The following is a 13405-nucleotide window of genomic DNA, read 5'->3' as shown; positions in this document are numbered from 1 at the left end:
GCATCTGGAGATGCTATTGGCTTGCAGTTAATTTTAAATTTCATTATATATTTACATATATATATATATATATATATATAATTAAATTCCCCTAGTATGGCTCCTCTCCTTTCCACCAAAAATATGAATAATTAGTGTCTTGTGCTTATCTGTGTGAGAGTATAGTGGAAAGTGGAAGAATGACTTATCCTAGCTTCAGAGAAGGACTGGCAAAACCAAAAGCGTGACTTGTTTGTAAGTCTTACTCTCAAGTGGGGTTAAATGAATTATTCCACGCTCTACTGTTGTGTATTTCGATTATGTTCTGCTTTTTCATGGCCATGCTATTATTTTTTCCCCTCATCATTTTTTGAAGAGTATTTTGGAGTTTGCTATCAATTCATGGAGTGTTTTTAAGATTGATTCCCCCCCTCCACCTTCCAGAAAGCCTGTTTGTAGCTAAAAGCAATAGAATTTTCCGTTAAAAATGTAATGTCAGTGTTGTAACTACTTACTACTGGTATGTAGCCCCTTCCTCCATGAAGAGTAAGTGGTGCATCTAGTAGTAAGTGCTTACAAGCCTAAATCCAGAAATTCTTGGCAGATTTGTAGATTGGTGGGAGCTCTAAGCCCTCATTAATAGGATTATAACAGCATCTTGATTATTAAAATTAAAATATAAACCACCTAAAACTTTCAAGATATCTGGTTTTAAAATAAACCTTACTCCCTATCTTCCAGGTAGACTTTCGTGCAAGTTTGGGGATTAGTACATGTAAAATTAACATCAGTTATGTGTAGTGGTACACGCTTTGTTTTTGTTGGTGTCTATTTCTTCCATCATTGCCACCATCACTACCTAGTATACCATTAATACTGTGTTTTGCCTCAGTCGTGTAATGTGTGCTTTGTGTATGGCAATGTTTACCTCTTAGAGCATTTGTGCTTCCACATGTATGGATGAAAAAATGAGGTCACGGTCTGCAGCACAGCCTAGAGCAGCAGCAGCTCTCTGCACTGTTTCAGCAGTAAAGAATACACATGTTCACCTATTTAGCTACACTTACTTAAGGACAGTTTTTGAAATCCTTCTATTGTTTTTTGATCATTTTTTTTTCTGTTAGACTCTCCCTCACTCCTTCCTTTGTTTGTTGCTGAAGGTGTAACCGTGTATGCGCTCCTCGGAGGCAATCTGTTCAAGCGGCACGAGGCACTGCTCGGTTCACAACATTCTCCCTTTCTTTTCAGCATAGTCTGGCCTGAGTCTGTCAGGCTGTAGGCTTGAGGTAGTTCCTCAGCACTGCACAGTATTGTCATCTTGGGTGTTCAAAAGTGAGTGTAGGCTCAACTTGAGGCTTCAGGAATGCTCAGTCTGTGCAGTGACTGTGCCACCAATGGATGGGCGCGTACAAAGCCTTCAGCATTTAGGACCTTTACTTTTGTCCTCACCGTGTGAGCACTGAGAAAGCCTTTCTTCTTGAGCTAAAAAGGACAGGATGAGAAAGCCAGCGGTTTCCCAGCAGCTTGATGTTGTACCCCCAAGTGACCTTCAGGGGGAACCTTCCTCCCTGAGGAGAGCACAGGAAGCTTTGCGTCACTTAACTGAATCATTGGGAAGATTTATTTATTTTTCCTTTCTTAGGGTCTCAGGTCCTTCCCTCATCTAGAGCAGGAGCATGTTTTGGGTGCTTGGGACGGTTAGATCATTAGGCATTTTCACATCAGGCACAAGGATGGGGACAGATGCAGCCAATGTCTTCAGAAACAGAAGCAGTACGTGCAAGAATCACAGCTTTCAGCTGCTCTTAAATAAGAGAAGAGGATTCAGCGAATCCCCTGTGGCTTGCTGGTGTCACAAGACACATTCGCTCTTCCTGCTATCTAATATAAGATGTTAAGCGGTGCTGAGTGTTGGACTCAAAAATATGTAAGGGTTTAGTCACCTCGCCTGCTGGTTGTCTAGAAAATTAGTACCAAAGAACTCTGCAGTCCTGTCAAAACCTATGTTGGTTAGGCTCTGTGGAGGGAGCTGCCAAAATGTTTAGCAAGTATGTTCATCCACATGTCCTTGAAGCCTTGGGATTTGTAGAGAATGATGATGAAAAATGTTGCAGACTGTCTGTTCCTGTCTTAGGATGACAGTCTGAGGCAAAGACATAAATGTTCTGCTGTGTACTTGAAGAACTGTTGTCATAGTTATTTCCTTAAGTCCATACAGTAAATGTAGCTACACATTATCTTCTGCAGAAGTTGAATGAGTAATCAAGATAGATGTTTCCCCATAACATTTGCAAAGAACAAAAAAGAAGTTACATTTTCAGTTCTTTATTAGAAAAATTTTCAAGGCTTGTGTTGAAAAGGAACCAGAAATTCCTGGTGCATGGCTGATGTTTCTGTATATCAGTCATTTTTAATAGATTGCTCCCCAGAGAGCTTCTAGTACTTTAATACCTAGCTCGAAGAGTTTGTAAGGGGCTGATGACTCCTGACCTTTGTTCTGGCTGACCATCAAGTGAAAAAGTGATGAGGTCTCAAGTTGGAATAGCCTTTCAGTTCTCAAATGCACTGAAAAATTAATCAAGTTGGCCAGATTAAATAAAAATCAGGCCTATGGTCCTTAGGCAATTGGCTGGTTTCAGTTACATTGTAAAGCCGGGAAAAATTCACTGGCTTTCACAGAGTTACTGTCAAATGAGATCAATACAGATGGAGCAGTCTGAGCCTTTTGTATTTCTGTGTTGTACGCGGACTTCGGGGTACCGTGTTTTCCCTGTTACATTCTCAGGGAGTTTTAGGAGCAGTGTTTGTCTGTCTTGTCTTCTCATCATGTTAGACAAATGGGTGCTGTGGCAACTGACTCAGGGTGACAATTTTCCATATCCCCCCAAATGACCTCAGAAGGTGTCTGAGATTGTTTACTCGGCAGACTGTAAGATTACATGCGCATCACTTAAAAGCCCTTTAAAATTGACTGAACACTGTTTTTTCCATCACAGGAAGCTTTCCTAGAACAAGACTGTGTTTGTGACAGCCTGGACAGCAGGGTGGCAGTTTACAAGCAAGGGGGAATGAGTTCAGGACCCCATGCCAGACAGCTGGCTGCTAGGGAGAAGGAACACCGCACCAACAGATCAAAATCTAACGTTCACACTGAGGGAATTTCTTGCTGATACATTCCAGGGAATGCATGATAGTGAGCATGCCAAATGTTACAGTGGATGTGCCAAGCTGAAGCCAACCCTAACCATGTAGCTGGGAACCAAACAAAACTGCTGAGAAAGAGCAGTCTGCCATGTGGGAGAGGCGCTTGGCCCCCTCACAGATACACCCAGTTCTTCAAAAGTACTGTGAGATTCCTTCTTCCAAGCCATGTTTGTTCCCTCTTGACCACAAGGCACTGCTGGTCTGATCTCTTTTCACCAACTTCTCTTACTCTACCACAGCCTTCAAAAGCAGGGGTCTCTGCGCTGATCGCAGTTGATCTTGCAAGCCCAGAAGTTGTTGCTTTTTGTATCTGCTGAGCTATGAAAACAACAAAAAGCCAAACTCTTGTCATTTTGCAATGGCCTTTTTGTGCTGCTCTGCAGACTGTAGCTCAGTGTTAGAAGAGTTTTCATTGAAAACAGCTTTTCTCTTTTGGGCTATTCTTATCACTTCGTAACTCAGAAGATGATTGTTGGGTTTCCACAGAACTTGAGCTGTTTCTCTTGACTGTGTCCTCTCCCTCTCTGTTGATGGCAAACAGAACTAGCCAGCTCCTGCTTCTCGAGCCTCTTCTTTTCCTTTTCTCCTTTCAGGCAGAAACAGTGACAAATCATATCATCTTACTGGCCAATATCTGGGAAAGAGACACAGTTTGGCAAAATATTGCAGATTTTCTGTGTGACTGAGCAAAATGAGTCTTGGTTGTATCTGGATTTTTGCTTTTCTTGGCTTTGTTTCCTAGGTTGTGAATGCACTTAGAAACCTGCAGTTAGGCTTTGCTCATCATCATGGCTTTCTTGTGTGGTCTAGCGTTGCATGCTCATGTGTTTCCCTTCCCTCATTCTCTGCTGTTCCCCTTTCTTTGTTTTCCCTGAGGGAAAACAAGCGAGGTCACAAGTAACTTCTGAAACTCCCAGGTGGAGGTGTGTGTGTGTGTGTGGCAAATGTTTGTCATCGCTGTGATCCCATCCCAAAAGCAGCATCTTGCAGGCTCCTCTCCAGGCGTAGGGGGGTGGGTGACAGCCCTGGGGAAGCCTGGGGGCGTCTCAGCTTCTCTGGGACAGGGTAAGCAAGCACAACACTGCTGTCCCCCAGCACAAGACAGGCCCCCACCCTACCGCTGTGCCATCTTACAAGGAGCTGCGTTTTGATTTGATTTTAACCCTTCTCATTTGTGTGTGTGTCACACAGGGAAAGAAGAAGAAGAGGAAAAGGGATAAGCAGCCAGGAGAGACCAATGGTAAGTAAAAATAAGTCTAAATATCTCACCTAGTGGAAGCGTGGCAGTCCCGGTGTCACGCTTGTAGGTAGGGGGGAGGTGGGCTCAAGTCTCCCAGCCTGACAGGGGAGCCAGTCCCAATAGTAGATAGCCTTTTTTAAATGCACCCTAATTATTTACGCGTTATTGCCCTTCTAAAACTAGTAACCAAGCCATTGCATGTAAGAGCCTCTTGTGACGTTAGCTGAATTTATTCCTAGTAATTGCAAAGCCTTTAACTGCAGTTCCATAGTTGTAATGCCTATGCCGTTGTTCATAAAGTTGTCTGCTTATTTTACACATATGTGTGCGTGTACGTACGTATGTGTTTGGTATTAATTTGGGCTGTACCTGTGTGTTCTGATGCATGCCTTACAGTGGTAAATCGCACCCATTTTAAATTAAGGAGGTTTGCCATTCTATATAGGAAATTAGAAATACTGCATAGGCAATCTCATAGTCAATTTTGAAGAAGCCCTGACTTAATTTTTTTGAAGCCTTTGTATAATTTGTTCTTTTTTTTCAGAACACAGCGAATGTTTCCTAAATCCTTGCCTTTCACTTCCTCCGATTACAGGTGCTAACGTCATTTTGAGTCATTTAAAATAGTTTATAAACTGCTTTTTAATTTTTTTCCTGCCATTATAGACTTTAACATTAAACACTTATGACATTAAGAAAAAAATACCATCCACACGTTTTTACAGTGTTTATTATCTATATATCTTTATATCTATTATATGTTTGATAGTATTTTTTTTTAGTTTTGCTTCTGTTTTTTTCTTTTTTGTAACAATTGCTATTAAACCGTAATGCAGTAAAAATAACGCAAGAGTTGTACTAACTGTGCAAATTGAATATGCAGTATTTCTTTAAAGAGACTGATAAAGAATGGAAGCAAGTCAGCGATGAACCTCCTTAATCTAATGGCATTTTTCATGGCTCCCACTAAGTCTTCTCACATTAGCATGCAAGCGCATTTTTTTTTTATTATTATTTTAGTTTTGGATTTTATTTTATTTTATTTTTTGCCTTTCTCCTCAAGCCTACTCATTGCAATTCACTAGCTGTACTAACTCAGCACCTTGCCATGCTTTACGTTTTATTTTCTGGCTGATACTAACATGCTCATTCCGCAATCTGCTTATTCTTATCCATTCTTTTAAGTACAAATTAATCAAAACAAATAAATTGAATGTTATTCCAAAAGCTGCATTATCCCAGGAGATATAATTTCCTTTTTTTTTTTTTCTTTTTTTTTTCTTTTTTTCCTCTTATTTTTATTTCGTATCTGAGTTGAAGAAAAAAGCATGTTCAGGATCTAACTTCCATACTCAGCTTCTTTTCTTCCTTTTTTTCCCGCCTCAAAAAAGAAAAGAAAAAAAAAAAAAAAAAAAAAGAAAAGAGAATAAAAAAACCCAACCCACACAAATCTTGCCTAAAACATCCTGCTAGACCAGCCACGATGACTTTCCTCTACCTGCTCTTTTAAAAGGGAAAGAAACAGTCCTTTATAAAGGGATACTGCAGCTTTAATTGCAACAGCTAATTTCAAGAGTTGAATAAAAATGTGATTATCACTTTTTTAACTTTTAAATTGAAAGTCATTATTTTGCAATTAATAATGAGGACATTGATTTTTATTCCCTTTTTTATTTTTATTTTTTCCTTATTTTTATCTTTCTCTTTTTTTCTCCCCTTTTCTCTACTCCTCCCTCCCTTTCTCTCTCTCTCTCTCACTCTCTCTCTCTCTCTCTCTCCCCCTCTCCCCCTTTCTTTTTCCTCTCCCCCTTTCCTGCTCGCTTTTCTTGAACTCATTCAGACCTGAGCGCTCCTAAGAAATGCCGAGCGCGCTTTGGCCTTGATCAACAGAATAACTGGTGCGGCCCCTGCAGGTGTGTATAGTTTTCCCAGACTCGCTATGGCTGATTTGCAGCTGGTTTATTTGGTACTTTCCCCTTTTTTTCCTGCCTTGTTGCTTTGTAGCTCTGTGTTGTGATCTAGAAGACACAAGGGAGTGGGACACTGCCATGAGTTATCGTCTCTCTGAAAGGGTTTTGCTTTTTTTTTCTTTTTTTTTTTTTCTTCCAGTTTTTATTTTTTATTTTCCTTCCTCTTTGCTGCTGCTAGCCAAAAACCCACTGTAAAACAGCATCAGCCTTAAGCCTCTCTGATCCCTGGCTCAAACACAGCCCTTTCCTCCCGGCCTCCGCTCCAGGACAGTCACGTTGTCGTGGGCTCCCTCAGCCTGCCCTCACATGGCGCTGAGTGCGGTGCCGATGCCGGACGGACGCACGGCGGTGTTGGAGATTTTTGGTTTCGTTTTGGCTCATCGTAAAAGTCCTGTTTCTTTTGTGCCCTTGATGTCAGGGGAGATTACCAAATAAAGCGGAGGTGATTAAAAGCTAAACGTAGCTGTAGCTAAGATTAAGCAGTCCAAATGAGCTCTATCCACCATTGTGTTGTATTTTTTGTGTTTACCTTATGCTAACAGATGCAAATACTCCAAAGAAGTGTCGGGCATTGTTCGGGCTTGACCGACAGAGTTTATGGTGCAAACCATGCAGGTATAATACTACCCATTAGGCCTCTGGGGAAATAAAAGCAATCTGTCCTCTTAGTGCATTCGTGTGATTTTGTTTTTTTAATCTTTTTTCCCCACTCCCCACCTTTCTCTCTCCCACAGCATCAATTGCTAATAATCTTTGATCTTTGGAATTTCTTGCTAATTTAATGCCATTTTTCTCTCTTTCTTTACCAATAACCTCTCCCTGGTGGTAGAACTGGGAACAAGAACGCTTGAAGTGCTTGAAGCTGGCAGTTGTTTTTTTGTTTCTTTCCAGATTGTCAGCAAAAAAAAAGAATGTTTAGCTGGACATCTATATTTTGTCTTTCATTGGGTCTCTGACCAGTACCTCCAAAGGCTTAAAACGTTTTGGGATCTGCAGCAGTAGTGCTTTTCAAATGATGATAGATATAAAAGCCAGTGTTTACAGCTTATATCGTACTCACTTTTTTTGGTGTTACATGCAGAATTAAATTGCTGCTTCTGGGCTCCTGTGCCTCCTTGAGTTTTATGTAGAAATCATTTTTAAACGATCTGATGTCTTTTTTTTTTCCTGATTCTGAAAAGACATTTTTTTTCTAAATTTTATCCCAACGTGTGAGCTGTAAACTCCTGAGCTCTAGACAAAACTAATTCCAACTTTAGTAGGACAGTTTCCAGCATTCAAAGGAGTGAAAGACCAGAGAGCCCAAATTTCGACAGCCCATGTTCTACTGGAGTTCAATTCCATGTATGACTCAGTATGTACGTCTTTCTTGGTGGAGGGATACCGAGTAGTTCTTTTCTCATTCCTTTTTCCTTATGTGATCGCATTTGGTTAAATTTGTTGTTTCTTTGTTCTGATACAAGCAGTCTTTGAATTTGGAATATTATGATGGTAGGTATTTCAACCCAAACCACACTCTGTGTAGTGATTCCCTCTCCCACATTCTCCCCTCTTACTCATGCCAGTCCCATGTGCTTCATCTCATTTAGAATGTAGATCAGATGTTCATCATATTTTGTGTATGCACGCAGTCTTGTTTGTGCTTAGTGTCAAGGAAAACGTGAATCAAGGGTGGTGTTGTATGTCAAAATACTAGATAAGGCACCAAAATTGTTTTCAGATGATTGTCCTGTTTCAGGCATGCTAGTACTGGGTGTTTTGGGGGCTGACATGTTAGATACCAGCATGTATGTTAAGAAACAAGTTTTAAAAGCTGCTGTTTCTTAAAGCTTAAGGAAAGGAAGAAGAGTTCAAGAGCTGGGTAGGCACCTTCCATGTGTCAGGACTCGAGTCTCATGCTAAGCAAAGACTTGGATAATGTGTTTAATCAGGCTTTATTCTGCGGTTAATTTACCAGACACTATCAGCAGATATTTGTGTAGTCTAGAGATACAGTATTGGAAACATGTATGCTGTATGCCATGCACCAGAATGGAGGGCACGTCATGTTTGTGTGGCTCTGTATTTCCTTAGTGGCTTAAGTAAGCATCATACTTTTAAAACTACATTTTATCAGCCAAGGGACTTTTCCTTCAGTCTGTGCAGTGCTTATGTTACACATGAAACTTAAACTCTCTCTTAAATTATGCCTGGTTTTGGCCGGAGATCTTTGCTGCACATTAGTGACAACTTTTTTAGACCAGTTTCAGAATCATTTTTGAGCAGCGTGGCCCCTTTTCAGTGGTAAGGTAGCTTTAGGGTTACTGATACAGTCAGCTTCTTTTTTTCTTCTTTTTTTTCTTTTAAAACATAGAGACATTTTATCACTGGGTAGTGTAGGGCATTTCTCTCTTAGTTGTTGTCCTAAGCATTACAACATTGCATTTGATAGCATGGTAGCTTTTTGTAGCGCATCTTAAGTAAATGCTAAAGATGTACAGTTTGCAAATACAAAAACAAACCTGAGACATCTTTGCTCACAGCAACCCTTGTCATCATCTGTGGCTTTCACTCATGGCAATTGCAGTGTTCTGGGTTTTTCTGATGCTGTCCTAGGGCTTATTTCAATGACAGCATGAGCAGGGTCAGTTCTGTTTGTGCTGGGGTACTGATGTAGCAGCTGACACTTTCAGAGTGTCACACAAGTGGATAATCCTCACAGTGTGCTTCTAAGGGGGGATATGTAGTATTTTTGTTCCCTCTTTAAGAGCTGCAAAACTGAGGCACGAAACGTTCCTCAGATGTTGACTTATTCCCCTTCACCAGGGTTGCCTGAAGTTGTTCACTCCTGGTAAAATTTGGCTTGCAGGGTTTTGGAGTTGTGCCCATCTCTTTATTCTGGCCCACCTAACCCTGTCCCCTACATGACCACAGATAGCACATAGTGAAGATGGAGAAGTGTCCCCCCTGCCTTGAACCAAGATTTGTTTAAATGGCTTTTCAGATTAAAAGTGGCCTCACTGTTTAAGAGTTAAACATGGAACAGAAAGAGAGAAAACACTCTGCTTCCTCAGTCCTAATCAAATGAACATTGAAGGTAGCAGACCAGAGTTTTCAGTTTTGAGAGCTGTTAATTCTGCAAGCTCAGGAAGTCAGACAGTTCTTTGGTAGCCTGATATAAGTTGGCTCTGCCATGAGAAATTCCTCATTTCGGGCCACAGAACTTTAAACAGTATTAACAAAATCATTTTTAATTCTCTATACTAGATTCAAACTGTGAATTGGTGAGATAATTAGCTGCCTTGTGGGTTCAGAGCAGTCCAGCTGAATGGCTTCTGGAGCAGTGTCAGTGAGGAGGGCAGAGTTTGGGTCTCTGCTTGGAGTGAGAGGAAACCTTGCAGTCTCCAAGTTGAGAAAACCCACCTTTCAATGCAGGCGTTATCATAGAGTTTTGTGCACATCGCTGTTCTGCTTTGCCACTGGCAGCTGCACAGAAAGTCATAATGTGAATTCTGGGTCTGGCAGCATTGCTCAGCTGGAGTAGGAATTGTGGAGGCAGAGGCCAGGAGCAGCAGAAATGCCCATAGCCACGTGCTAGAGGCTTTCCTTGCTGTTTGTTGTTGGTAGAAGAATTAACAGGTTCTGTTTTGAGCCCACCAAGTTAATTTCTTTCTGTCTTTTAACGTTGCTCTAATAAAGCATGGTTTATAGCCTTTACTTGCTGTCCTCTATCTTTCTTCCTTTCCTTCTTTTTTAACATTTAAGTTGCATGGATGTCTTTAGTTTTTAGCATGTATTTATCTGCAGGCTAACGTGGTTATAACTCTATTAGCCCTAACTCCTTACCTTGCCAGGGGTACATGGAGCAGAGCCCCTGATTCTCTGGAGGAAGGAAGCCACAACCCTGATCTGCACTAAAGCAGGTGGAAAGATGGGGTTCTGGTCTGCAACTCCCTTCCTGGCTATGGGACATCTAATGCCAGGCTCAAGCTGGTTAGATCTCCCATGCAGCTGAGAAATGTCCAGTCCCAGTGCCTAGGATTGACCCAATGCTATATATAGGGGAGCATAGTGACTACCAGAGTTGGAAGTATGTCAAAGCACATGCATGGGGAGTTTTACACAATGTTGTTCAGCATTGGTGCCACACTTGGGAGATTCTCCTGATGAAATTGCTGAGCTGGTGAGAAAGGTGTCCATGCTCCTTCATGTTGGTGGCTTTGAGCTGAGCGTCCAAAGTTTCTGTGGCAGAGCTGCTTTAGACAGACGTGGTCAAATACGTTGGGCTGTGAGAGCATGGTCAGCACTTCCCCAGAAAGTGCTTGAGCAGAAGGGCTGGAGAGCTGTCAGTAGGAGGGTCAGGGTGGCCACTCAGTGTCATTCTCCCAGATGCTTCAGTTGTTTGCCTCATTATTTCTGTCTTGCTGCTTGAACTGTCATGCAGACACTTGGCAAGAGAGGTGGTGTGAGACTGTCATCTGTTTTCATTGCTCCTTTACATTATTAAGGGGACAGAGGGAGGAGAAAAGATTTATTGGGTCACTTATATGGAGGTGAACTTGTAAGACTCTCATATTCCCTGGTGTGAAATAAATTCCTCATGTTGCTCCTTACCTTTGTGCCTGTCGTCGTGCTCCTCACCCACTGAAATTGGATCCCACTGAAGTGACAAGGATGGCCTCTCAGAGGAAAATTCCCCCAATGCAGACAAGCAGCTTCCCAAATCTACCACTCTGCCTTAAACCAAAAAGTAAAACTGAGTCAATTTAAAGCCACAACCTGCAGGCCATACAACCAGTTATTCTTGTTATTTTGGATCATACTCTGTTTATCCTGTTCTTTTTCTGGTTTTCCTTCTGTTTGATTTGTTGTTTTGTTTTTATTTCCCCTCTCTCATTCTCTCTATTATATTCCTCCTGTCTGACTCTGACCTTTCTGGATTTGGTGTGGTTCTTAACAGAGGAGAAAGCGAGGAGTTTAGGTTGCAGCAGTCTGGCCTCCCAGGGCAGAGCATCGTAAGAGCGGCCAGGTGATGCAGAGTAGAGAGCCTCTTTGAGGTAGCTTGAGATACATTCAACATATCCAGGGCTTTTATTTCCTAAAGATACTTTTTTTATTTTATTTTTTGAGAGGAAAGTTGAGTCTGTAGATCAGCACAGTGGGCTCGAAAAACTTGCTGTATCCAGTTTTGTTAATCTGAAAGTCAGTAAATAGGGCAAGGAGGCGGCCCGAAGAGGAGAGGGATGAAGAGGCAATGGGTGCAGCCTTTCCAAATCTGTTAGCCCAGGGAGGGCTGAGCGGACGGGGCACCGTGGCCGCCTGCCAGCCCCAGGATGGTGCACAGGGCCGGGCCCAAGGCCCCGTGCTGTAGCTGTCTGCGTCGGCATCTCTGCCTTCATTCACAGATAACTCTCTCCCTGTTTCTAGGAGAAAAAAAAAGTGCGTTCGCTACATACAAGGTGAAGGCAGCTGCGTCAGCCCACCCTCTTCAGATGGAAGCTTACTAGACTCTCCTCCGTCCTCCCCCGCCATGCTCGCCTCCCCCTCCAGAGACTCGAAACCACAGACTGAACAAACGCAACCCCTCTCGCTCTCCCTGAAGCCCGACCCGCTGGCGCACCTGGTCATGATGCCGCCGCCATCCTCGCTCGTCCTCGCCGAGAGCGCTGCGAGCAAGCCAGGCACCCTGCCTGCCGCCAGCTGCCCCAACGGGGCCCTGGACCACGCGCCGGCCGCCCTCCCGCCGGCCACATCCCTCGCACAGCCCTCCACCTCCTCCTTACATTCCCACAGCTCGCTGGTGGGGCCGCAGCCCCAGCCGCTCTCCCTCGTAACCAAGTCCTTAGAATAGCTTTAGCCTCTGTCGCCCTTTCGGTTTCCTTCGGGGGGGGTTGGATTCTGTTGGGATTTGGGTTTTGTTTTGTTTTGTTTGTTTTTCTTTTTTTTTTTAATTTTTTTTCTTTTTTTCTTTTCATCCTCCTCCTCCTCCTCGTCGTCGTCCACCGTTCGTCGTCGTTTCTCGGTTTCGTTTCCAGTTCGTGCCACATGGCTACATTAGTTGATGTTTTATCGAGTTCATTGGTCAATATTTGACCCATTCTTATTTCAATTTCTCCTTTTTAAATATGTAGATGAGAAAAGCCTCATGATTCTGCCAAAATTTTTATCAACAGCTGTTTAAAGTCTTTGTAGCGTTTAAAAAATATATATATATACATAATTGTTATGTAGTTCCAATAGCTTAGTTTTAAAGACTGATTTTAAAAATTAAAAAAAAGAAAAAAAAAAAGAAAAAAAAAAAAAAAAAAAGAAGCAATTTTGAAGCAGCCCTTGCCGGAGGCATTGGTTCTTTATTATTTGTATTAAATACGAGCTTGCGAACCAATCATTTTACATCTGGTTTTTAAACCTTGAAGGGCACGGTGAATGCAGTGCCGCTACTACTTCTTTTTTTTTTTTTCCTTCCTCGTGTGAAACAACCTTTATTGTGATGTTACTTGTTATTGTTTAAATGTACAGAAACAAAGGGTTAAAAAAAAAAATGTGTTAATATACCTTGTTCCATGGTGTTGTTCTTTTTGGGGGAGGGAACGCTACTCAACAATTAAAAGTATCACAACGCTATTGGACCAGTAGTATTTATTGCTTTAGAAATTGCTTGTTGTATCTGTATGTCGTCCCTTTTTAAATGGTTTTTTTCCTCTTTTTTTTTTCTTGAAACATTGTATAAAGTTTTTTGGTTGTTTTTTTTGTTTGTTTGTTTTTTTGCCCTTAGCGTAAGCATCTTATATATAACAACTCATTTGTACAAGGTTTTTAAGTTTATATATAAATGTGTATATATATATTTTTTCCAGGATTCTTTTTTTTTTTTTTTGACTTCCTTTTGTGATTTTTTTTTTTTTTTTCTGTATGAAACACAGTTGCCACCAAACGGACATTCGCAGACGCGTTTTCCAAGGATCAATAGTGTAAAAAAGATAGAAATCGCTTTAAAAGCCATCACAGAAACACACACACGAAATAAAGAGAC

The 13405-nt window shown here is 41.7% G+C and overlaps 1 protein-coding gene across 24 annotated transcripts in view; it reads left to right on the top strand.

The window, feature by feature from the left end:
• TCF7L2 (transcription factor 7 like 2) overlaps positions 1–12684 on the top strand; it is a 170442-nt gene extending 157758 nt beyond the window's left edge. For 6 of the 24 annotated variants that reach the window (XM_052677417.1, XM_052677427.1, XM_052677426.1 and 3 more), the window contains 4 exons: positions 4375–4423; positions 4968–5018; positions 6264–6336; positions 11800–12684. In XM_052677417.1, coding sequence (XP_052533377.1) covers positions 4375–4423; positions 4968–5018; positions 6264–6336; positions 11800–12223 — 597 coding nt within the window. In that variant the 3' untranslated portion in view covers positions 12224–12684. The other 18 variants (XM_052677441.1, XM_052677440.1, XM_052677439.1 and 15 more) reach the window with 11 other exon arrangements.
• Positions 12685–13405: the final 721 nt, after the last annotated feature.

This window comes from Tympanuchus pallidicinctus, unplaced genomic scaffold (genome assembly GCF_026119805.1).
Source record: "Tympanuchus pallidicinctus isolate F22 unplaced genomic scaffold, pur_lepc_1.0 scaffold16, whole genome shotgun sequence".
Classification (NCBI taxonomy): domain Eukaryota; kingdom Metazoa; phylum Chordata; class Aves; order Galliformes; family Phasianidae; genus Tympanuchus; species Tympanuchus pallidicinctus.
This window is presented reverse-complemented; position numbering and strand designations above follow the sequence as displayed.